This window comes from Poecilia formosa, unplaced genomic scaffold (assembly GCF_000485575.1).
Source record: "Poecilia formosa unplaced genomic scaffold, Poecilia_formosa-5.1.2 Scaffold33, whole genome shotgun sequence".
Taxonomy (NCBI): domain Eukaryota; kingdom Metazoa; phylum Chordata; class Actinopteri; order Cyprinodontiformes; family Poeciliidae; genus Poecilia; species Poecilia formosa.
In genome coordinates, this window is record NW_006799972.1 from 2,541,700 (window position 1) to 2,567,927 (window position 26,228).

The 26,228-nt window shown below is 43.1% G+C and overlaps 1 protein-coding gene across 1 annotated transcript in view; it reads left to right on the forward strand.

The window, feature by feature from the left end:
- LOC103136608 (uncharacterized) overlaps positions 1 to 26,228 on the forward strand; it is a 160,044-nt gene that overhangs the window by 49,120 nt on the left and 84,696 nt on the right. Inside the window, exon 2 of the mRNA XM_016670392.1 lies at positions 2,253 to 2,385. Coding sequence (XP_016525878.1) covers positions 2,253 to 2,385 — 133 coding nt within the window. The remainder of the gene's footprint in view (positions 1 to 2,252; positions 2,386 to 26,228) is intronic.

The following is a 26,228-nucleotide window of genomic DNA, read 5'->3' on the forward strand; positions in this document are numbered from 1 at the left end:
TGAGACAGAATAGAAAAAAGAAAAAAGAAATTCTCATGACCAGTTGGTGAATTTACATACAGGCCAACAGCCGAAATACCTGTGGGTTTTTTTATTTGTGTGTCGTAGTTACGGTTGTGGGTTTTGCCCACTCTGTAACTGGAGGAAGAAGCATTCAAATACCTTGATTTTCACCAACACCTACAAACATATGATCACATCCCTCCACTCTTCAGGAGGAGTAAATTAGAAATTTGTGTGTGTGTGTGTGTGTGTGTGTGTGTGTGTGTGTGTAGGTGTGTGTGTGTGTGTGTGTTTTATTTTTAGCAGAGTGTGTTTAGGAGAGGTAGTAGAGCCTTGTCAGTCTTCAGGGCTCTCCTCTGCTCTGTAGTACAGTGTCTGCAGCTCTTGCTGAAAGCTATGTATATTTCATAAGCCCAGGGTGCCTTTTTGTCTTAAGATATGATGCACCTCCCCTGCCTGTCTCTCTGCTGATCGTCAGTGGAGGGAGCCATCACAGACTTTTCTCTCTCTTTTTTTTTTTTTTTAATCTACCACACTCTGCACTCCTCTCTCTCCATCTTGACAGCCACCCTCTGCTTTTGCCTCTGCTTTTCATGGTCAGCTTGTCTCTGTCGTGAAGTCTCATCCCGCTTCCCTCTTTCTGTTTGTGGAGCGTAGTGGAGTAGAGCACATCCAAAACGACTGGTTCTGTCAGGCGAAGCCATTCTCTCAGTGTCTCTCTCCATCTTTGATTCTGTCTGTCTGACTGTTTTGCAGCTCTGTCACTTCAGGAAAGGGCCACTTTTTCACCTGGAGCTGCATCCCCCCCTTCAGTTGTTGTCTTTTTATAGCAGGAATCAGAGTGCTTTGACAGTAGCTAAAAATGGTTGCACCGCTGACAAAACAAATCTGCAATTAATGGCTATATTTGCAACATCAGGCTCTATTTATGGTGAGAGATTTTTTTTTTCCTTTTTTGCTGGCTTTGCTTTTTCAGCCCCAATAATGCTTGAAAATCACAGAATCCCAATCGGGTTATTTAGTGAAGGGGTTGCATTTTGAACTAATTTCTTTTAGTGCTGCTGATGGCTTGCACTACTTTCTGTCCTCTTGGGTAATTTATGCTCAATTTTTGTCCATTTACAGTGCCATGAAAGTCATTCGTCCCATTACATGTTGAGTTTGTCGCACTTAAACGTGACACAGTTTAATATCATAGACAAAAAGCTGTGATGATTTCATTTATGAAACTAAACAGCCATCCAAACTAACCCACATTTATGTGAAAAAGTATAATATACTATAAATATAATAATTTAATCATAAAATGACTCTGATTGTCCAGATTTTTTGCTTCAGCCTCACAGCAACACCAAGGCCTAAATTGACATCCATTAGTCAAAAAGGGGGTTTCAGAGTAATTTTTAAGGCTTTTAGGCTCCAGCAAACCACTGCGAGAGTCATTTTCCTCAAATGAAGAAAACATGGAACAGCTGAACTTTGCCAGGAGTGGCTAGCCTACCAGAATTACTCAAAGAACACAGGAGGCCACAGAACAACCCAGAGTAACAACTAAAGCCCTGCGGACCTCACCTGCCTCAACTGAGGTCAGCATTTATGATTCAACATGAAAAAAGAAAATGGGCAAAATGGCAGAGATAGGAGAGATCCAGGGCAAGGACTGTTGCACACTAAAAAGAACACAGAGGTCCATATTTATTTTTGCTATAAAACCATCTGGATAAACTTTAGCTTAGAAAATGTTCTGAAACTTTTTGAAAGTTTTAAAGTGACCTAGTCAAAGTCTGGACTTAAATCTGATTGAAAAGCTATGGTATTATCTGAAAAGTTCTGTCGATGTGACTGAATTAAAACCGATTTGTGAAAGACTTATTGCCAATTGACTCTAATTGTTGATGCCAAGCGTGACACAACCAGTTAATAGGTTGCAACATCGGTTAGTTTGGATAACTTTTTATTACATTATTATCATATTAAAAAAACTTTTTGCATTCATTTAGGTTATATTTGTTTTCCATAAACATTTGATTGATGATCAGACACATGTATGTGCGACAAAAAAGGACTAAATAAATCCGTGCCACAGAAAAGCAGAATTTGTGGCCACCAATAACACTTTCATTAATGTGTCTAAAAACAAACTTTGGACTTAGCAATTGATATTTTGCACAAACAGGTCATTTTTCTTTTTTTTTTTTTTTGCACAAAATAACCTCTAATTATGTTTCTTTATTTTTATATTTTTTCAGGCCAGTGCTTTGGTTTCAAGTAGCACTGGAGCCACTAAAGAGGCAGACTCAGGGCCTTCACGACCTGCGCGGGATCACACTCCTTCATGCCCTGCAACCTTAGCGCCAGAGAGAGGAGACGCTCCACTTCCCAGTAAGTGCTAAAGCCACAAATGACATCCTTTTTTCCTAAATTCAATCTTATTCATTTCTCTTTTTGCCTGAACTGTACGTTTGGTCTGTTTTGTGTTACGTTTTTTGCAAAAATGAATTAAAAACTTTACCACTCGGTGTTGACATTTGCAAATCCTGTCAGAGAAAGTTATTTTAAGTTGCGATCCCTGTCGTCTTAGCATTGTTCAGTCCTGGTTCTAAAACGAGAGTATTCCAACAGCAGAAGAGCTGCAGCTTCTTTTCTGCAGAAACCTCAGTTTGACTAGATAGCCTTTGAGATTTTAATAATTGCAGAGTGGTGGTAAATGTGCAATCCTTTTTTTTTTTGGTCAGATTTGTAGAATCTGCTAGTTTGCATGTTATGCGTTCATTTTGCTTCCCTCACTACATACCACTGAGATGATCTAAGATCAACGGCCCACAGCAGATACATTAACATTTGCTGTTTGTTACCAGCCAGAAGCAGCGTGTTCTCACTTTAAGTGTTTAATGCTGTGTTGCTGGAACCTGTTTGTATTTTGTTGCCATGACTTTAAAACACACTTCTCTGCAGAACATGCAGAGGAAGTTTAGTTTTAACTACTACAATGAGTCACATACACACACACACACACACACACACACACACACGAAAAAAGTCACTCCCATCAGTTAGCACTTTTCTGACCCGGCTGCGTTGGAAGTTCAAGAAATGACGAGTCCCCAGAGAGATGAAGCAACTCAAAAAGTTACAATTAATAGTTTTGAGACTGTCTTCTAGACGTGCGCTGACGTGTCAGATGTGCATCTGTTTAGCCACGCTCCATCACCTCTATATAGTTCCACAATATCTGCCACTTCCTCAAACAAACTGTGTTAACTCAATACGTCGACGCATATCCCATCTCCACTCTGACTCTGGATGAGACAGTAGGGATTTGCCTCTAGTTTGCTTTGCAAATATTTGGTGCTCCTGCTTGTTTAGCCAGCCTTTGACTGCATTGTTAAGCAGCAACTGCTCTAAATTATTACTAATTCAAATCTGCAAAACCAACCACAACGCATACAGGAGAAAAAAAAACAAAAACGCAACACATCCAATCAAAAACGTTAAAGATCAGGAAAAGATTACAGGTTAAACTGTTAGTAATGCTTTATTTAATATGTATATCAGATTGAGGTTGTGTGAACCTTTTTGTGATGCTTCTTCCCATCCTCTTGGTTACAAACACGCTACTTTGTACTTTATACACGCGTGCATAAAGGAGGAGTCTGTCTGTGTCATGGATTTTAAGAGTGAAAAGAATGATGTCTGCCTCCTCTTATCAGTGTTGCTGGATGACTTTTGGTCGCTGTCTCTTTGTCTCTCTCTTTTGTGTGAAGTTTAAATTTATTCTCTCCACCGTTTGCTTTTCACTTTGCTGCTTCAACTCTTTTGCTCGTCGCTCTCATGCTCAGGCCTCATTTTCCCTTTTCTCTAAGGCTATTTCTGTTTAGCCATGAGGGCCCTCCTGTCATTTACAGAAACTCATCTCAAGCTCCCTTTTCAACGGATCCCTCACATGCACTGACACACGCACACACACACGCATAGGGACACTCTTGCACAACCACAAGGTGCTTGATTAAACAGTCATGACAAAGGGGCCACCCCACAATAAACAGACACACAGGCATAACACTGAACGATCCTCTCAGTGGTTCATTGCCGGTTTGAAATGGGGTTTTCATGAGTTATTTAAGTGTTCTCCATCATGAGTGTTTCGCTGCAGCTCCCACCGACATGACACAGACCATTTCCCCCGCTCAGGCGAGAAACATGGCATAGCGCATGACTGTGGCGTTTGCACGAAGTGGAATAGAGAGGTAAGGAATCCAAGAGGCATAGTTTTATATGCTTTAGTCTGTGAACACTGAATCTATAGAAAATATACGTTTGTTGCTTACCATATCATGTATGTAAAAAAAAAAAAAAAATCAGAAATAAAGTTGGTTTAAATGATCTGACACATCACAGTAATTTGTGAGAGTTTTGCACGATGGAGCTGCAGCAAACAGATTTGCTGAACATCACTTCAGAAGGTTTAAACCAAAGTGCCATCCCTTCACGTTGTGTTCACTGTGAACTAAACCTGGTCTTTACCAACTACACATTTATGAATTACTTTATAAATGTTATGAATTACTGTAAATTACATAAAGTAAATAGTGAATTAGCCAAGATGGCAGTGACTCACTTTGTTAAAGGTGTAGCATGTAACTTGTTACATATTTGTTGAAATATGTAATATGTCATCGCGTCGTGATTTGTGACGGTAATGATAAGAGCAAGTAATCTGTTAAAACATCAAGCTCCTCCCCGTGCTACAATTGCCGTTTGAAGACATGCACCGCTCCCAAACATAAACAACCAATCAGAGGAGCGACATCAGCCTCACGCTGCTGCATGTACTAATAACAGAGAAACGACTTCCTGTTCCAGGGAAACTGTGTATCTGCTGTCATCGGTGGCCAGGCTAACTGGCTTGAGCAGTTAGGCTCTACTAACAGGGAGAAGCTGTTGCATAGCAGAAAGCAGAAAGTGGGAGGTTGTGAGCAGTGCATATACAGTAGTGATTGACAGAGCGAAGGCCCTCCCCCTGGCTCTGATTGGGCGATGTAGTTGTGCAGATGACAGCAGGACCACTGGTTTATTGGCTATGATAATGAGCTCACTGCTCTCCAGTGGCCCACAAGTCAGAAGTAAATTGTGCACCATTTGCTTAATGTTGAACAGGAGGCCTGGGTAAAGGACCATGCCACAAACAAATCCGATGTAAATGCATGATGCTGTCATTTGAATATAGACCAAAATCTCAGAGGAATATGTCCAACAATTTGTAAACCCCATGCCAAACAAGAGGGCAGAAGAAAGACGGTCCAACTTGGTACTAATAAAATCGCTGTTCAGGGTACTTTGTAGAAAAAAAAAATACTATATATGGTTAGGAAAGCTGTACCGTTCTGAAGTTCTTTATCTGCCTTTACACGCATACCTTCATCCTTAGACATATTAATGTTTTTGATATGCTTGTGGTGTAAGTGTGGCCTGGCAGAGAGATCACACATGGCCATGATGTGATTGTCCTGAGTGTGTTTTGATTGTTGCAGCACAGCTGGACTTGGCAGACTTGGCAATGTTAATCACTTGGACGCTGGCCAGTTCGATACAATTGCAATTATCCTCTGTGGGAGCCTGGAACACCGCCGAAGAAAGGGTACGGCTGAAGCCTGAGGCAGGCTGAGAAGGTTTCATAAAGTTTGGCATCCCACGTCTGGGACGAGGGGTGGTCTCTGTTGATTTAGGAGTTTTGGTGAAAATGTTTAAAAAGAGGAGAAGCTTGGAAATTGGCAAGTTTAGTGATACTCCGGAAAACATGCAGCGCACATGTAAGACTTATTTTGTCTGTTGGGTTTGGAGCAGAGCAGCAAGTGGGTTCATTGAAAAATGGGCTCGAGATCCATGGACTGTGAATGCAGGGAAGTGGACTTTTTTGGGATAAGACTAAAGGATGACTGAAGACACACAGTGTGGAATGCCACTGCTTGATCCCCTTCCTCTGCTCCCTTCTTTTTCGTCTTTCCTTTTGTCCCCATCAGTGGGGAAGTGAGGAAGGGCGGGTTAGCCCCCGGTGACAGTGACGTGCCTGCGTCAGCTTTCTGAAGCGCAGCAGATGGAGGAGCCTGTTTTTTTGTGTGTGCGTGTGTGTGTGTGTGTGTGTGAGTGATTAAAATGCCGCTGAAGAACATACTGAGCCTCTTGGCATCACCACACTTGGCTCAGCATAACCTTGCTGCCCTCTTTTTCCCAAGCTAGCAGAGCATGCGCGTAGGTGATCACCTTTTCGTGACGAGTTTTAGCCGCAGCCCCCGGCAAGCGGATATTAATTAGCAGCGTCCCCGTTGTCTTTTACCGACTTGATTTTCTTTGAGTGGCAGGAGGTCTGCGTGGCCTGTATGGCTGTATCTTCACTTATCTGTTTGAGTAAGTCATTAATGCACTGATCACAGGATTTTCGAAAAGCAGACCTCTGTTCTGCAGCGTGGCGCCAGTCCGGGCGGGCATGTGGGAGTTAGTCAGGAGACAGTGGGTTTGGCTCTGCGCCACGGTTATTAGCCACTCACGGGGTGGGCATGGGCTTATGCCTTGACTCAATCACTGACTTTGTTTGTGTTTTATGTGTTTGTTTGTGTGCATGAGTGCGTGTGCGTGTGTGTGTGTGTGTTTGCTAGTCTCGCGTTCAACTTGGGGATTCTCTTATGGTCACACTGACCTTATTGTGCAGTCACTCCTGGTTGATTTGTCCCCTCTCCAACACATTCCTCTCCCTGAAAGGCTACGAAACAGACTATTAACCCCGCTCCCTCCACTTCAGTCTCCATCTCTTTCTCTCCCTCTCGACTTCTATCACTTTCTCGCATCTTACGACCACATGAGTTTGATTTAGCGACTTTGGTTCGAGCCTTGGAGCCTGGGACAGCACGCTTACGCGGAGACCTATAGATTCACGGCCAGCAGAGCATATCATTACTTGGCCATAGCTCATCACCAGATACATCAGCAGGCTGGAGCTCTAATAGATGTGAGCTGTCTGCATTCAGGAAGTAATAAACCCTTCATCATTCCGTCCCCTTAATTATTTCCTCCTCACACTTTGCATAAATTGCAGTAAACGGTGACAGGAGAAAGTATTTCAGAGAGAGTTTTTGTTTGACGAAAGCAAACCACGTATTTTAGGACAGTGCTCAGTGTTCATTGCATGAGGTCTACCTTATGAACTCATAGGTGTTACATCTGTCAAATGACCCAAAATATGAGGTCAAAATCACGATGAGCCACCCAGAGAAACAAACAAACAAAAAAAAGACTTGCAGTATCTAGTTTTGGCTTCTGCACAGCTCTTGGCATCGCGATAGAAAATTGTAGCAAATTATTTGATTGATAACTTAGAACAACTTACCACTCAACTGCACAGAGAAACTCTACGTAATTGTACTGAGACCAATTAGTGCTGGGGGTGATCACACCTAACCTGATGTGCCAGATGGTTTTTACTGAGAACCATCTGGGAAACATGCTATTGGAAAGTGTCTCGAAAAGCTGTTTTACAGGTGATTGGCTAAACCATATATCACAGTCTGTATTAAGCAAACACCAACAAAACAGCTCAATGAACCATAGCCAGAGGAACTTGTTTCTAAATTAATCTCCAGTAAAAGCTATTTGGAGGAGGGAAATAAAGAACAAACAAGGAAAGGGCTTCTGTTTGGTTTTTGGCCATCTGAATGAAGAATTTCACTTCTAAACATACTTAATGTAATTGGCTGTAGATACTCGTATTGAGTGCTAATTGGACCAGATCGCTGCTCCTCCACAGGGACAAACCTTCAAGCCAGGCAAGGTGATTTGCTTATATATAGATATTTATGCAGCTCTAACAAAAGTCAGCACGTCTCTTTGAAAAGTATTTAACACAAAATATATTTTAAATTCCTGCTTTAATGTTTAATTTAGGCTTTGGCGAGCCTCGGTCTGACTTTGCCACTCAGCGTTTAACACCGAGGTCAGGTTGGAGACTCGTCTCAGCAGGATCTCTGTCAGACGCGAACCAGTCAGAGAAACCTCCCGACTCTGACCTTTGACACCCCTTTCACCAGGAAACAGGTGTTTTAGCAGGATTATTACTGCTTCCGAGCTTGTAGCTTGCAGCAAATTACGTCATGGCAGATGGAGGAAAATGAGCCAGTTTTATGTTGTTGTGATGTTGTCCATTATATAGATTAGCTACACATTCTTTCTACGTGGATTAATTTTGTCTGGTGCTTCTCTTGGGCGCAACCGTCAGGTTTTTTTTACTTTCCACCTGTCTTGCCCCCCTCATCACCCTCACGACTTCATTTCTTCTTCCCCTCCAGCCTCCCTGTCACCTCCTCATCCTTGTCTTGCTGCTTCTGTATCCCTCTCTCCTTCGCCTCCCTTTAAACCGTCCTCCACTGTCAGGCGACTCAGCCGAGACTAAGTGCTTTTTGGTGTCTCTCTGCAGGTGGGACTGTAATAAAGCTTGTCAGCAGGAGGCATGGGTCGCGCTGTCACATGCTCTTTGCCTCCCCTCTTTAACTTCCTCCTCCATCTCCCTCCATTGCCTGACCTCCCACCACCACTCTCTTCCAGGACTCTGCGCTTTCATTTTCACTCTTTCATTTCTCTGTCTTTTCTTCCCCATTTTGTCCTGCTCTTACTCGACGTTGCACTCCTTGACTTGTGTCTCATGCCCCTGTAGCTCTCTGGTTTCCTTGCCAACGGCACTTTCAGGATGGTGATGAAGAGGAGCGGCAACAGGAGACACTTGTCTGTTTGTAACAAGCACACACCGAAGCGCAGAGAGGCACAGACTTGCAGGCGATCCATGTAAATGACCCCAGGTGAGCCTGCATTGTTTGTCCAGCTGCTCCTCCTGACACCAGCTCGTGTTCCCTCGTAAAGCAGCAGGTCACATGGAAATCAGCTTCCTCTACACAAAACAGTTCTTTCTTTTTTTCAAAGCCGTGTGCTCACTGTACGTCCTTGTTTGTCTTATTGTGAATGCTCGTTGCACCCTCACACAGCTTTTACAGGTAACAGCTCATATTCTATTTGCATGCTGCCGTTCTCCAGAGGGGTTTAAACCCATTTTCTTGTATGAGAAAGCTTTCGCGTTGTCTTTCTTGTTGTTGCCACAGGATGGCAATGCTGAGACCCAAAGGGGAGCCTTCTTCTACCAGCCGGCTTTCATTCACACACGCATTCTCGCACTCACGCACACACACACGCACGCACGCACGCTGCGTGCGTGCGTGCGCCACTCTTTGGTTCATGTTAGCCCGGGCTTGTGTAAGGTGACAGAGCACTGTGAATAATTTAGTCCTGTCCATGTTAATGGCTGACAGCTAACGCAGCCTTTCTCCTCTGCAGTCGGCCCATTAACAGCACTTTCAGTTTCGCTCTCGCTTTCTTCCTCTCTTCATGCGTCATCTTGTTGGTGTCTACACATTTTTATTTATTAATTATGTTTCTTTTCACTAATAATTGAATAACTTATGCATTGAAAGAATATTGAGGAACTATGTTTTATAATTATCACATTGGAGTATATTTTAAAACTTTCAAAAGTATGTTTTTTTTTTTTGTTTGTTTTTTTACTTTATTTATTTGCCAATGTAGCATAGGGCTGGCCAATAAATCAGTATCAACATGTATCACAATAGACATGTGATCAATGTCAATAGATAATATATACCAAGGGATTTTCACAAATTTCACTGAACTGCACAGCATTCTGGGAGATGTAGGCGGAGGAAAGGTTGTAGCAGCTCAACCTCTCACAGCCAGCTACGGTTGGTTGGTGGTATTGAGTAATAACTCACTCACTCTTTGGTTACCTTGCAACAACTTGTTGAGTAACTTGCGCAGCAGCAGTTTAAGGCTTGGCTACAGTTGTCTCATGCTTAAAAGTAAAAACAACGTGGCGTGAAAGAAGAAAATGAGTACAACAGCTTATTTTATGATATTTTAATCATGCTCCACCTCAGTGGAGCATGATTAAATGTAAATAATGCTGCTAAAACTTTTCTTTACCTTGTTGAACACAATTTCTTCTTACTCACTAGCGCCTCCCTGTCTGCCTCAGTCTAAAGTCTTTTGCAGCCTCTAACAGTTTTCTTGAAAGATGATTTTTTTTTTAACCTCACCCTTCTTGAAACTTCACCATCCCTCCATCTTTACCTCTGACCTGTTGGGTGTGTGACTTGGTTTTCATGATGCAGTCCGTATTATAATTTGTATAAAAAAAAAACAAAACAATTCATCGTTGTCCTTTTACTTCATAGTTGTTTCTTTGCATCTGTCACATAAATTTCCAATGAAATACATATTTGACTCTTTGCTTGTAACATGACAAGATGAGAGAAAGTTCAAGAGATATGAATACTTTTGTAAATCACTGCTGTGTGTTTGCGTTTCTATTTCACTCTGAACAGAACTTTCATTTCAAGTAGAAAGTAAAACTATGTGATCTAACTGTGAACTAGTTTAGAAAGAATTTGTTGTGAGAAAGGGGCTTTTTTCACTCAGACTTCTCGGAGCATGAATTATCACATTTTGATCATTGGGTTTAATGCAGACTTAACAAAATCATTCAATTGTCTCATAGACATTATGTATTTTATAGAAACAGACGTCTTTCTTAACTAATCTGACACGGCAGATGTTTTTTTATTTATTTATTTTTTCTATACTGAACCATCCAGAATGTTGTTGGAAATGTTTTGGAAAGGAGCCATCACCTTCAGATATCTCTTAGCATGTGATTACATTAGACCATCTGCCTTTACCTGTCATTTTGAAGCTTTAACCAATCAGATAAATGGAGTGGATCCAGTTGGTATGTCGGAAAAGTTCAAAAAAAGTGCAAAAAAAGTAAAGAGAAGCTGTCAGTGTTCTGTACTTCGGCGCTTCAGCAGAATCCAAGCTGCCTTTGTACTTGATTTGGATTATATAAGTGAAACAGGACCGATTTCAACCTTTGAATTTAATCTCAACTGATCTTGGTTGCAAAATCTCCATGGCCCTTGGAAAAAAAAAAAAAAAAAAAAAAAAAAAAACTAAATGTTTTATTTAGAAAGTAAAAAAAAACATCAAAACTTTAATCTCTTGTAACATTTTAGAACAAAAATGATTGAAATTTTACAAGCGAAAGTGAATTAGACTGTCTTATTAAGAAAAAAAAAAAAGAAACGGAACATGGTTGTCCTGGTGTGTGTGTCTTTTCTAAGAGTTTTGTGACAATATTCAAAAAAATATCACCCATATACAGATCCACAGGAACACACACAGGTGTGATGTGTGTGTGTGTGTGGGTGTGTGTGTGTGTGTGTGTGTGTGTCGGGGTCGGTGGGGTGCATGCGCAGGACCGAGCGTCAAGCACTATTAATGTTATAATTGGTCCTTTAGGCTTCAACACGGCCTGTTTGTGACGTGGGTGAACAATATTATGACCCTAACAGTAATGAGATCATATGCACTAAACAAATTATCTCTCTCTCTCGCTCTGTATTTCTCCTCCACCCAGGCCAAATGCAGGGATGATTTTGCATGAGGTATACATGATTTGCAGTTTGTACAGCCCGTGTGTGTTTTCCTAGGGTCTGGCTCACTCCATTTTCCGCTGTGATACAATCAGTGTGAGTGTGTTTGAGGTGGTAGAAGCCCACAAGCCTGGCCCAGCTGAGGCCTGGCCAGGCTCTTGAGGAGTAAAAAGGGATTGGCAATGACGTTTCTGGGAAGAAACTCTCAATGATTTGGATTTCCCCCGCCCCCCAAACACTGAGATCAAGATAAAGGACAGGAATGGAGCAAAGCTTATACATATCAGAGATTCACTCAACCATCTTTTCCTGACTGGTTTCTGATTTTCTTTGAGCTCTGACCGGCCTGTTTTAGTTCAGATTGCTGCTGATGTGTTTTTTTTTGTTTTTTTTTTGCAATGCATGAAACTGATTTAAGAAAAATAAAAAGTTCAACAAGATTTTGTCAAGAGCAGTTTTTCAGCTGAAACTGATAGGAGTTCTCAGTTGTGACACATTTAATGTACATGGGGGGAAAAAGGTGCTTGACCAGTTTGTTTTCAGGGACTTTTTGACCAATTCCTAATTTTGAAACTGATTTTTAACCTGCGATTTTTGCATCTCTTTGCATAGATGATATTCTTCCTGCTGTAATAGAGCATCTAAAGATTAAAAGCTCTGACTGTGTTGTTAATATGAGGAGAGACCAGTTCTCTACTGCTATTGACAAAAACACACTATATGTTTTGTGTCCCATCCCACTGAACCAACCAGGCCCAGATTATTTTTAACATTCATGCTTTTTGGACTGTGATCTCAGAGCACATGAAGAAAATCCTGAACGGGATTTCTGCCCGTTCAGGACTCAAGAAGTTTTGTTCCATTCCTGCTGTTTGGCAACGGTGAAAGCTAGCATCCTACAGTGCAACACGACTCTCTTTATTAAGAGCTACAATAAAGCTGCTAAAAATATCATTATGTAAGTACGTTTTAATTATAGCAGATGATTTTGCACCAGTGTAGCGCACAGGAAATACCTAGACAATATTGTCTGTTCCTCACCTGGTACATTTTTTCTAAGAAGTGTAGCTTTGGGCAGTGGAAAGAAACGTTTAGTTTTGTCAGTGAGCTCGTCTCTGTAGTCTGGCTGATAAAGTCCAGCTGGCCCAGCAGATAGAAAAAGCTCCCGTCTCCAGTGTTTCTACTCCCTCCGTTCGAGCATCTGTCTGTCACATGGTTGTCTTCTCATTTCTGCAGTCGTCCTTAGCATCGCTCCTCTCAACTCTCCTTATTAGCCGTATTTCTACCCCCCCCTCTCCCCACACACCTCCTCTTTTCTTTTTCCTCCACCACTTAGCACACACATTAACTCCTCTTCCATTTGTCCCTCACACACACTCACTCATGCACGCACGCCTCCAAAAGCCTTGAAGAGGGGTCATGATTGAGGCGTGCTGTTAATTAGTCGGCAGTGGTTGTTGTAGTAATGCTATGGTGGGGTGTAATTAATTAGGTGGCATGTGCACAGTGGGAGAAAAAGAGGGAGACGAGGGATAGAGGGAGAGAAATGCCGGCTATCAGTCCTCCTTTTATCCTCTGAGCTTAGATGAGTTCCCCTAATGAGAAAAAATGAGATGCTCCCAACCGGGGAAGAAAGCATTTTGTCCCTTACATGTTCTCTCTGCCTTTCTGCGGCTCGTCGTTCTGTCACTGCCTTGTTCCCGTTTCATCTGCCTATCACTGCCTTTGCCTTTTGCCGGTAGGGTGTCATTGAGTGGGAGTCTCCGAACACAACTCCTTCAACGCACGCTCACAGCTAACACCACGAGGCAAGGATGCTGTACGGCGTGCGAGTTCTCGTGGCGGCGCTGTTCGCGGGTTACACGGGACAGAGGAGGAGAGAAATACTGTACGTAGATGGAGTGATGTCGTAAGACCAAAGAAAATGTGGGAGGGAAGCAAGAGGTGCGCAAACACTCAGAGCTCTATTGATCCTCTCCTCAGTTCAACTGTCTCCTTGACCTCATTCTGAAGCACCTCTGGATGCTCATCCTTGTCAGCTAACGTGTCTGTGCAAGGCCACACGTCAAAGGCCTTCACATAAATTAGAGTACTGCATCTGTTTACTGTACCAGAGAACAGCAAGTGGTGTCAACCTGTCCATTTTCGGCACCACATGAATATGTAGGGGTGCTGGCAGAACCCCACCCTCACTCCTCCTGCAGCGCATTGAGATCCTTTAGTTGACCACCGTGGGCCAGTTTTTCTTTGTGGCCTATTTGATGCAATGTGATTCTATATTAGGATAATTAGCAAACAATGTTAATTAAACAGAATAACTATTAAGAAGAGAAAAAAAATCCTTTAATTAATAAACTTGGAATTGTAATTCTATTAGAGGAATATCAAAAATATGCTTATTGGGTCTGAACAAAGAGCAGCAAAGTATATTTCCTCATTCATTAAAAATAATCTTATAAAGAGGGGGGTTTATGGATGTTTATAAATGGGGGAAATGAAAATTCGGTGACCTTCAGGAGAGGCAGTAAGCAACTTGTTGTTAAAATAACAATTATACTATCAACATTGTTTAGGCGGAGTTTAAACACAATGAGACCAAAATAATGAGAGTCTGATACTCCAAACTAACTGTATGGTAATTTAGCACTTTAACCCACATGCTAAACAACAAGCTGTTCCTCAGGTGTGATCCTTGATCTGCATGATTGGGTTGAAAAATAACTAAACTGGACATGTGACGTATTAAAAAGTTTTTATTTTAGGAAATATGCTCCATTTTTTCCCCCAAAAGAAGTACTACGGAGAGTAAGAAGTAATAAAAGTCAGGAATAAAAGCAAAAGAAGAGTCAAATGGGAGGTTTGTTCACAAATGTAATTTTCATCGGTCACCACAACGGGTTGGATTTTACTGATGCAAACATAAAAACAAGATGCATCTAAATTTTGTCCCAAAAAACTGTGTCTAACCAAGGCTGGCTGATCAATTCACATGGGTTTGGGATTTGGTTTGGATCGGTTGACCTTAACATCCCTATGTGACACACAAATGCATGAATCACAGGCCTCAGACTCTTGTAAACGCGTTTACACACACTGTTTCGTTCCTCGTGTAAACTGATAGTTTAATGGTTGCCTGGCCTCTCCTGTGCCGTGTGGCTGAAAGTGTCCAAGGTGACAGGTTTATGGACAGCTTGGCAGCGTCAGTGGAGCAGCACAGCTATTTACAGCCCGGCGGTAGACACTTCGGACACTGGCTGTTAGCATAAATCCCTTGCTTGGATCAGCTTCCAAATAATGCACATTGTCAGCCATGCTCAGATGTAAGTTACTGTATGCACACGACAAACAGTCACTCAATCAGCCACTCTGTCCTTTCTAACCTCCCCATCAACACTCAGAAGTACCTCACATGCAAACATTACACACATGCTGCAGATCTGTATCTCAGTTATTTACGACTCCCTTCTGGTGTAACGTTAACAACCTCCGCTCACTTTTCCTCCTTTCCGTCCCTCTCCACTCCGCATCACAGCCCCCTCAACTATCATTTAGCTTTACGAGGTGTCCTAAAAGAAGCCTGAGGTGAGCATCTCTCGCTCTTCCCCTTTATGTCAGAGAGGTTGATATCCTCCATAAGTCAGACACGCCGCTCTGTGTCACCGAGGAGAAACTGATGACAGAAGATGAGTGGTACCAGCAGGGAGCTCCAGTAGCTGGTACCATGTGTGTGTGTGTGTGTTGGTGTCTGGATTTAAGTGAGACCAGGACTCTACAAGTTGCAGAGTTATCGAATGGATGAAAGAGAAGTTAGCTGGGTTTCAGCTTAAGCAAATGAGAAAATGAGGAAATGGAAAGATATGGAGACAATGGACAGATGTGGAGGAGGGGGACTGGAGCCAATCTGTTTGTGTCTTTATGAGCTCTCCATTTGTGTGATCCCATCGCTATAAACAGAGGTCGGCTGAAGTGTGGCAATTTATAAGGTCCATCTCTCAGGAAAAAAAAACAGCATATCAAAACGGCAATAAAAATGTGATCAGCACCTCATTTTGTGTGTGTTTGTGTATAATCTATCAGAGCCTTTACCCAAGACTCGCCTCACTTTCTAATGGGTGACAGAATTCATTTTACGTTTTGCGTCATGCTGTCTTAATCTGAGAGGTTTGCTGATGCATGCGATTGGAGCTGCATCTGCATGATTGGATTTCAAGGCTAAACGTTGGTGAAGCTCAGACATGTAAAGTTCTGACTTTGGAAGGCGTCAGGGATATTTTTGTCTGTTTTGGATTTTGGAAGAGATTAACATATATTCAGAGTGCCGCTGTCTCTCATCACCTCATACACCTGGTTATGCTCATGCTCACATTTCACAATGTAATCTGTTTTTTTTATATATATATATATGTAAACTTAGCATACAGGGTCGCAGTCAGAAATTAATAGGAATAGTTCAACTATTTAGTCTATCACAAGAGACAAAAAATTGACTTTTGTTCATAAAATTCATATTTTCACTATGTGAGTTTCAAACTAAATATTTTGTTAGTTGAGGTTAAATATTTACTTGTTGTTTTTGTTGACATTTCTTTATTGTAGCTAAGAGTTTCTCTGATTTTTAACACAACGATTGCACACGACTACCTGCACCACGAGGTACACGTGCCACAGAATGAGAACTTACTGACACCATGTGCTGTTGGTGAAAAGTTTTGTCATGCTAACCTTCTCAGCAGAGATTTAGCCTCGTCTGATGAGGCTAAATGATATGATCTCGGAGCGTGTTTATTTCCTTTATAGATTCTCCGTCTGCATTCTTCTCGTTGCGGGTCCACAAGGCTCGCTCTGCACAAACTGCTGGTGTTTTTCCTTTTTTCTTTAATTTATTTTATTTATTTATTTATTTTACTCCTCTGGGGATAAAGAGAAGGTTTTGTTTGATTAATTAATGCTGTTAGACATGAATGTAAATGATCAAAGGATCACATTTGCATTTTGTCTTAAATTATTCATGAGCTGCGATTGCTCATGAATTAGGACACCTGTGAAGGGCTACTCCTCTGTAGCTCAGACACTCAACCATGCACACACACACACACACACACACACACACACATGCAAACACATCCTGGGATGTGACCTGGTGTGTTTAACCAGACCCTCTCATCACCCCTATCTATGTGCCACGCTGTGCACAGGGATGCAGGTCACTGCAGGTTCACGGCCGTATTATTAGGTTATGCAGCCGCTCTGGCCGGGGTTCAAACGTTCTGATTAGGTTACCGCGTAGCGCTAAAGCTCAGCCTGTCACCCTGACTGTATGATTCATCTCCATGGAGACAAAAGAAAAGCTCTGATCTAATTACCCACACTGCTGCCATCTCAGACATGAGGAGAGGGCCGGGCGGTGTGAATGTGAAGTGAGGAGCCACATACGAATAGGCACGGGGGGCACAAACAGGGGTAACTGCGAGTAAGAGAGAGAAATCAAGTGCGCAAAGAAGAGCAGCCTCGGACGCTAACAAAAGCGGGCTTGATAACAGGTATTATTTGTTTTTGCTCGTCTCTCTCACCTCATCATAGGCAGCATCCTACCGCTTCATAAATGGGCCATTGTTGCCATGGATATGAGCAATGGTTCTCCCGCTCCCCTTGATGGGGCTCAGTGATAAATGGTGGGATGTGTAGGAAGTTAATAATTTATCCTGGGGAGGGAGCGGCGGTTCCGAGGAGCGTTACCTAGTATAATGGGTTAAGTGCGGCAATTGCAGCACACCAAGCGATAGACTCGAAAGAGGCATCGTATAAAAAATGAATAAAGGCTGAGTGGAGCCTGCTGGGAAGGAATTGTCATGAGACCGTGTTGGGCTCTGTTGGGAAAGGGGGCTTTGTGTTGTGTTTGGGGGGGAAAAAAAAGCTTTGTCTTTTTTTTTCCTTGAATTTATAGGATTGTCAGGTAAAGATCGGTGGTAAATTAATGGAGCTTTCTCACAGTCATTCTGTAAAGATCTCCTCCCACTGTACTTTTAATAGAAGTGAACAGCTCAGTATGCTTTGGGCTATAAAATATGACAGCGGTCGTGACGGATGAAGCTCCTGCAGAGGAGCGGTGCGAGGCCTGGCCGTACATTCTGTGCTGTCAGGATCGGAAATTCACAGACACTCGTTCTACGTACACAAAAAAAGAAAAAAAAACATTATTTATAATAGAAGAAAAAAATTTAAACTCGTCTGTGTTTGTGTAGCATTTCACTTTTCTTTGATTCTTCTGACAGCGTTGAATTTTTCTCCAGGTTTACAAGCGTTCATCCAACACCTGCGTCACGTCCTTCATGAGGTGCAGCTCTGTCTTTCACTCCCTTCCGCTCTCTGGCTCCCTCTTCATCCGTGTTATCTCTTCCGTCTTCCTCTTGGAGGCTGGCGGCGACTCACCAGGGTTATGCAAACGTCACACCAGGTGTTAATTCTGGAAAATGTATCCAGTCAGCTGGAATTTTTATACTGTACTGTTAAAAGTCCTATAAACAAAAGCTGCTTAGAGGGATCTTTCTCTAATCACTATGAGAGAAGAAGTGCTGGATCTGTTCTGCACTGACCTGCATTTTGAGCATAATAAGCTTGTGTTTAAACAGAATCACCTCCCACTGGCTATTTGACGGGGTTCCTCGATGCTCGCGTTCATGTCACATGTCAAATGTGTGAGTGTAATACCCAGAAAAACAGATGACTGGTGCTTTCTTGTCATTTCTTGAGTCTTTTCTGCATCTCTCTCTCTCTCTCTTCATTCCAAGACAGTCTAATTCTGTGAATTGCTTTAAGTGGTCAAAAGTGATCTGTGTATGGCAGGCCAACTAATTGCGTCAAGTCATTGACTTTGCAGCAACTCCTCTAACTTATCAAACATGTGGTGACAGTGGATGGGAGCTTCTACCATTAACCCTTTAACTGTCACCTTCAAAATGTTTGCATGTTATCCAGTGGATCCATTGGGATAGTTAATGGGTTTTAAAATGTTAGAAAGCTTCAGAAGACAATAAAAAGTGAATCAAAAACAACAATGGGCCAATAGAAATAAAATCAAAGTCTTAAAAAAAATTACCTTTATAAAAGTTCAGTATTGATGGTGACATCAATACTGTCATGATTTTTGTGTTTGCAAAAGTTCACTTCTAACCCTTTGAATAAATGTGAAAAGCCGGTGAGAGGAGAAGCAATAATAGAAAACAAATAAAAAGTCAATTTTAACACGTAACAAAATTAATTACCAGACGCACTTTTATAGGTTTAACTGAGATGTTCAAAACACACCAACAGGTTGTCGCATTGATCATAATTTTGACCTGCTTCAAATGAGTCCATTTAAACCAAAATCACAGATTTGTGCTGTTATTTTTTATGTCCTTTTTTTTCTTATTTCCTAACTTTTACCGAAACCCCGCGGAAATCCTAAGTTTTCTGCTTCAATGCAACCTGCCAACAGGTATCCAAGCTTTACGTGGCACATAAACTGACAGCTCCCTAAAACCTCCACCCTGTTGTACATACGTGTGGATGCACACACATGGAAAGTGATCAGCCCACAAACACGCAAGACACATGTACAGAATCGTGCCACCCCCTCATCTCCCCAACCATGGTTGCCTTTGTTCCCAGCATCTGTTTCCCTCCGTGATTAATTGCAATTAGCGCGAGGTTTGAAGGCCTGTGGACGAACACAGCGAGAGGAAAAACATCAAGATTAATGAGGGGATGCATTCATCAGAAAGCAGAAGAGAAAGAAAATACCGAGAGGGGAAAGAAGGACTGGATAAAGGAAGAAAGGAGAAGGGGAGGGAGAAAGGAAGGGTGACATGATATTGCAGGAGAGGCTGAAGGAGGAGGAACGCTTTGGTTGTAGTGTACGGTTGACGGAGAGAGCAGAGGAGCGTGACACGCAGCGAGAAGGGAAAGTGACTAAACCCTGAAAGGAAAACGATGAGAGCCTGTTTTCAAAACTCAGGCCACAGAGGAGCACCACATGGGGCTGATTAAATATGGAAATGATAATGGCTAATTGACATTTATTAATCAGAGCAGTCGGAGGAGGGGTACACTACATTTTGTTAGTCTGCGTGTGTGTGTGTGTGTGTGTGTGTGTATGTATAACCACACAGAGCGTATTTGACTTTATTTTTGCTTCCGTCTGCAAGCCTGTTTGATCTCCTCTCTTTTGTCTCAAAGAGCTCTCTAATGTTTAAGCGCTGCAAAACTGAGAGTTGTGGGTACAGTGTCGCGTGTGTGCGTGCATGTGTGTGTGTGTGTGTGTGTGTGCGCGTGTGCATGTGCATATAAACCGGGTGGTAATGAGAGTGTGAGTTTATTACAGAGAGCTTTGGAGGGTCACGGTGGTAACTTGCTCTTTATTTCACCAGATGTGCCATCATTTATTCACACATGCACCCAGATGCTGGCAAAGACCTCTTACTATCTTTATTCCTTTTCATCTCTCATTTGTGACTTCCTTCTATCCATCCGTCGTCCCTGCCTACATGACCTTGCTGGATCTTGAAGACTAGAGCAAAAAAAAAAAGAAGGAAAAGATTAGGACCTTTTTTTCTTAATGGGTGAGAAGAAGCATACAGCCTCGGTGGGTCACCAGTTAAGCATAAAAACAAGAGAACAAACAACGATGCACAACCTCACCCCTAAGGGCAACTTAGAGGCCATTTAACCCAGCAGTCATGTCTTTGGACTATGGGAAACCCTCACACGCACAGGGAGAACATGCAAACTCCATGCACAAGCAGTCCAGGTTCGGCGTTGTACCCAGGAACTTCCTTCTGCAAGGCAACAGTCTCTGTCACTGGCCAGTCTAACCCTCATCTTTGATTTCTTTAATTGTTTGTATGTGGATCCCTCACATTCTGTGTCATTCTGTATTCAAAGCATGTAAACAGAGTTTATCTGCCTTTCTGGGCTCCTTGTGGTTTGATTCCCTCATTTTATCAGTTCACACACACACACACGCGCGCGCCGGCACACACACACACACACACACGCACACGCACGGATGTCAGTCTGCTTGCCAGATCACACAGATTTGATTAGAGACTCCCTAAATTCATTAACCCAATGTGATTTAGCCAGCTGTCATTAGAGCCGCATGTAAACTGGTCTGAAGTGGACTGATTTGGTTTGAGCTTGTCAAATGCTTCAGATCTGTCCTGCAGGAGCTCGGCAGGTTTCCATCGTTTGAAAAATCCACAAACAAAACAGTTACTTCTTTGCCACTCATGCACCTTTTAAAAATAATATATATATATTTCTTTTTTTTTAGACGCCGCCGTTCCACTGGGAGCAACTAAATCATGGAGATTTACCTTCGTAGGGGGAGTCTTGCTCACAAAAACAAAAAGGAACTGGGTGCTTTTCTTTCACCTGCAGAAGGTTTTTCATGACAGCTCCTGGGATTCAAGGTGGCAGCTGTCTGCACCGCTCCTCTTGTTGCTGCTGCTCTCCCACCTTTGAATTTGTATTGGGAGTTAGTTGTCTGCAGCTCTAAGGGCATCGGCTGAGGGTGTCTGTCATTTCTGATCCCCAAGAGACACAGACGGTGGGGGCGGGGGTGTGGAGAACTCCACCCCTCTTAGCCCTGGCTCCTCTAATCCTGTTAGCTCAGCACAAGATCAGACCGCCGTGACTGGCCTTCTACTGCACACACACACTCACACACACAACCTCAGGGGTTGGAGGGGACTTGGGGGGCCTCAAAGGGACAATTGTTGCTGGGCACAGAGGTGGCGGTGAGGGGTCAGCAATCAGAAGGGAGGGAATGGGAGACACACATGCCTGAGCACAAACACTATAGCAGGAAAATGGCTATGTAAGATGATAAAATGACTATAAATTAAAGACTTTTTTTTGACGGTCCCATCAAAATGGTTTCCTTGTATTTCTCAAGATTAAGATTTATTTGGAATTAACACAACAATCAACAAAAGTTATAAGTTAATGAGGTCTAACAAATGGTTTATTATTGCTTACATTAGGATTCACATAAAGTGTAGTTAAGAAAAGGAACCGCAAATCTAATTAATTATATTCTATCATTTAAAGGAAAGATTAAGGGTGAAGCACTGAACACTCAAAAGAAATATTTCATTTTTGTTCATTTTAAGATTCTAACTTTGGCAAGAAATGACAAATCTTCAGACAAATTCCCTTTCAGCATAAGAATAAAAAAAACAATCATATGCTTATCAGATTTAAATTCAGGTGGACTTTTTGAATAAAACACGTAGCATCTGTTCGCATGCCCTACGTCTATAATAAACATTTGATCACTTTTGCTATGCTACTTTCTTTTTCAAATTTTTTTTTTCATCCGGTTTCTAAGAAAGGAGAAACAGATACGTGTTGACCTCACTCACCTACACACACACACACACACACACACAGCTTATGCTGAACTCTCAGCACACAGCAGCCTGGCTCAGCCTTTTTTGTGTGCATTATTTCTCTTTCGCGCTGTTAGTGAAGAATCCCCCTCTCCTTAGGGAGGGTATCGGGTGTCAACAGAGCAGAGCAGAGCCTCTAAGCCTCGATATTTGATTGTTGCCATTCTCCTGCTGCTGAAACGCACAGCAGTGTCCAGCAGAGGGCTCCTGGCACAGAGGAGAAGTGGGGTTCCCTTCTCTTTTTTGTCATGACTGCTGGCTTTACTGCTCACCCATGAAGGAATAATGGCTGAAATCAAGCAGTGTGCAATGCTAATGGCATTTGAATTAGAACACTTCTAAATTAATTAGGGAAGTAAAGTATGCAACAATCAAAATGTCACTGCTGATAAAGCTGTGTTCCCGTAAGCATCCCGAGGGAATCAACAGACTGATTTGTTTCGTGTTATCAATCTGGGTTAGGCTTTGCTAGCTCTAGGTTGTTTCATCTGTTTGCATGTGTTAGTGTGGTTACTTGTTTTTGAATGTGTGTGTGTGTGTGTGTGTGTGTGTGTATTTACCACTGAGTGTGAGGAGACAGTTTGATTGAGCTCTGTGTTGTAAAGCTGTCTGTTTGCCAGACGGTTCGTCTCCTGGCCAAGACTCTGCAGTAGAGAAGAACACAATGATTATCTGTCACAAGGCAGGAGCGTTCTTCATCACTCCGGGAAGAGAAGCAGCCTAGATTGGCCTCTGCAAGCCTTGAGACCACACTCTAAATCAGCTTCAAGAGTTGTATAACTTAAAAAAACAAACAAACAAAAAAAAAACAATAGCCGTCAAACTGAAAATGCAAGGCTGTGAAAAAGTCCAACAGGTCTCTTCCGTTTCTGCTTTGCTGTCACACTTCCGTGTTTCAGATCAGCAAACAAGTTTTAAGACCATTAATAAATAATACAAATAAATAGAAAATGTATGTTAGATTCAGTTTTGGAATGATAATTTCATGTATGAAGCGAAAAATCATGACTTTTGGGAAGCCGAGTTTTGATGCACAAGACCCGATTACTGAGAAACATGCAGAATCAAAAACATCAACAAAGTGGGATGAGATCTCAAAAAGCATCACATCATGTAATATGTCATCACATATGCAAACCAGAAACAAAGTTATTGCCAAGGACTGAAAGGATATTTCTAAGGTTTGGGGACTGGGACACCACACTGATGGCCATTAACCTCTAACGGAGAAAACATGAAATTGATAAACCTTCCCACAAACGGTGAGCCTCCCAAAGTTACTTCAAATGCCCATCGGTGACTCACCCAGTCAATCGCAAAAGAACCAAGAACTACATCCAAGGCATGGCAGGCCTCTTATGCCTCAGGTCAGTGTTTATGATTCAACAGTAGAAAAGAGACTGGACAACAATGACATATTTGAGAGAGAGATCTGGGCGGAAAAGCAGATGGAGATACTTAGCAGGACAATAATCTGAAGCACAGCAGAAAGATGATTGTAAGTCTCTGAATAACAAAAAATAAAAATAAAAAAAATGCCAAAAACAAATTCAAATCACGAACAGCCAAAACTATTTCCAATTAAATCATTAAAAACAGTTTCCTTTACTATTTACACATGGTACCTTGAGGATCTAAAACACTGTGGTATGACAAAACTTACAAAAAAAACATTCTGCAAGGCAACAAAACCATTTTCACATCACTGAAAGTTTTACTTGCAGATTTGTCCCGACACAGCGATCTGACTTTATCTGCAGCTTTCAGATTACCAGAAGTGTCTGTGAGGTACTCCTTCCTTTTGTTGTGGTTTTCCCGTGCGTCCGCCTCCGTGTGTGTGTTCAGACAAGAGCGCGAGAGGTATGTCAACAACCTTTAACCTCTGGACCCATTAATGTTGGGAGTGTGAGGTGATGATGTGGTGGCTGGGTAGTTTGTGTGTGCATGTGTGTGTGTGCGAGTGTGTGTGTGAGATTGTGTCAGAGCAGACATGATTTATAACGTATTGGGAGGCAAAGAGGAGGGGGGGCACTGCTCTCAAAAGCCTCGGGGCACAAGGTCTGGTCAGAGATCATGAAAGGTCAGATCGCCTGGATATCAAAGAGCACCCCGGGGGCTAGATATGCCTGACCGGAGACTAGATAGACTCGCAGGGGCTGACTTTTTTCTGTTTTAGACAAAGATGAGTAAACACACACACACACACACACACACACACACACACACACACACAGTAGTAGGCTGGAGCAGGTGGAGTGCATTGAAGTATGTCACGAGGATCAAAAGTCAGATAAGTTGGTCAGGAAAGCCCAGCAAATGGTTTGCTTGCTTCTTCTACCTCCCTTGCTTGAACAAAATAGCGCCCCAGCGCGGGTTACCTCTTGACAGACTGACTGGAAATATGTTCTAAAATACACATCTAAACCAAAGCGTGCTGGTACACCCAAACAGACATGCACAGGCAGACAAAGCCCCACAAAGGCAGCTAATTTCACACTGGCTCTGCTGAGGCCTGGTTTGGGCACGGCTCTGAAGCACAGACAGAGAGACAGATGGTGCAAGGCTGGCAGGGGGAGCTTCTGCTCTCCTCTGCCTGCACAGAAGTGCGTGTGTGTGTGCGTGTGCGTGCAAGCATTTCCACATATGCATTTGGATGATTGTTTATGCAAGCTTCTTGCTGGTGCGCATGCATTCTCCTGCGTCTCCCCTGTGCATTTTCAAACACCACTTTGTTCTCCACACACCGCCGGAGCTGCGGCTTCGGGCTACATTAGGAGAGCATCTCTGCGACTGCTTCCCATTGCCAAGCGAGGTGTCAGAAAACCCTTACTCCCTGCGTAACCTCTTCATAGGCGCTTCTCAATCCAATCACAGCGCGTTGTAGCAGTCGCTTCCTTTCTCGGAGACAGGCGAGCGGAGACGGCGCATATCAACGAAAAGGAGGAACCTGTTTGAAGCTTAACGCATCTGGCAGAGAATGAAACGAGCTCTTGTATCTCCGTGTTTCGCTGGAGGTGTTGTTTTCTGTTGCGTTGTGCTCCCCGCTCGCGCTTGTCTACTTACGTGCGTGTCAGCGTTCACGTGCGGCTGCTTGTAATTGAAATGACTGGTTGCCATGATAGCTTGTGCATAGCCGAAGCTTGTTAGCATGCTTGGCTTGGATGAACTGTGGCCAGAGGGGTAAGGGAAGTGTGTGCGTGTGTGTGTGTGTGGGGGGGGGGGGGGGGGGGTGTGGGGGGGGGGGGGGGGGGGGTTGGGGAGGTGGTGGGTGTAGTTAAATAGAAAAGCAGGTAAAGAGAGAAAGAATGATCTTTAGAACGACGACAACAGCTGCAGCCTTTAAAAGAGGTGAGGAGTACAGGTGGAAGAAGCAAGCTCTTTTGGCAAATTGACGGGCGAGCAGACAGCCCGGCAAGTGAGGGGAGGGCGAGGTGGAAGGGAGGCAGACAGGCAGTCAGATGGATGGATGGACAGGCTGACAGCCAGTGAGCCAGCCAGGCAGACAGAGAGCCAGTGTCATCCCACACTGGGAGAACAGGAGGAGTGAGAGGGGATCGTATTCCCCAGGACAGGTGGCAGAGACATGCCACTGCTGCCACCTGGCACTCATCACCATGTGTCCTCTCTTTTTCCTCCTCTGAGCAACAATATTGTTGTCAGCTCTTGACCTGAACTTCCATCATAATCCCTGTTGTAGTGGAACAGAAATCTGCACCAGTTTTAATAACTTGGAGCCGTTTTGCCCTCCGAGTGAAATCCGATTCGCGACCGCTATCATCCTGCCTGTTTGGAGGTCAGATAAGCTACCTGACCCCCAATCGGCTGTGGCTGTTACGGGCAGGTGAGGCGGTGGCAGAGGACACCTGCTCTCATTGACCGCTCCGTGGACCCGTCTGACCACAGCCCCACCAGCACCGCAAAGGCTAATTAAACTCCGTGTGGCATGTACAGTTTTACTCCCACTCCCACTGAGAGACACACAGCGCGCGCCAGCTCCGATCGGCAGTGTGAATCCAGTCACACAAATAGACACACACAAATGTAGAATTATACCATCCCACATCCTTTGGATCGTGAGGAGACGAAGTGAGGATTGCAAACATTCTATCGTATGGGGATAGAAACAATTGTAGAGCACGCTTATACACAGACTCGCAGCGACTTCTCGCTGCCAACAGACTAACCCACTTCGGAGTAGGAGTGTTCTCTCCGGCGTCCGCCCACAGCTCTCCTTCTCGCTCCGACATCA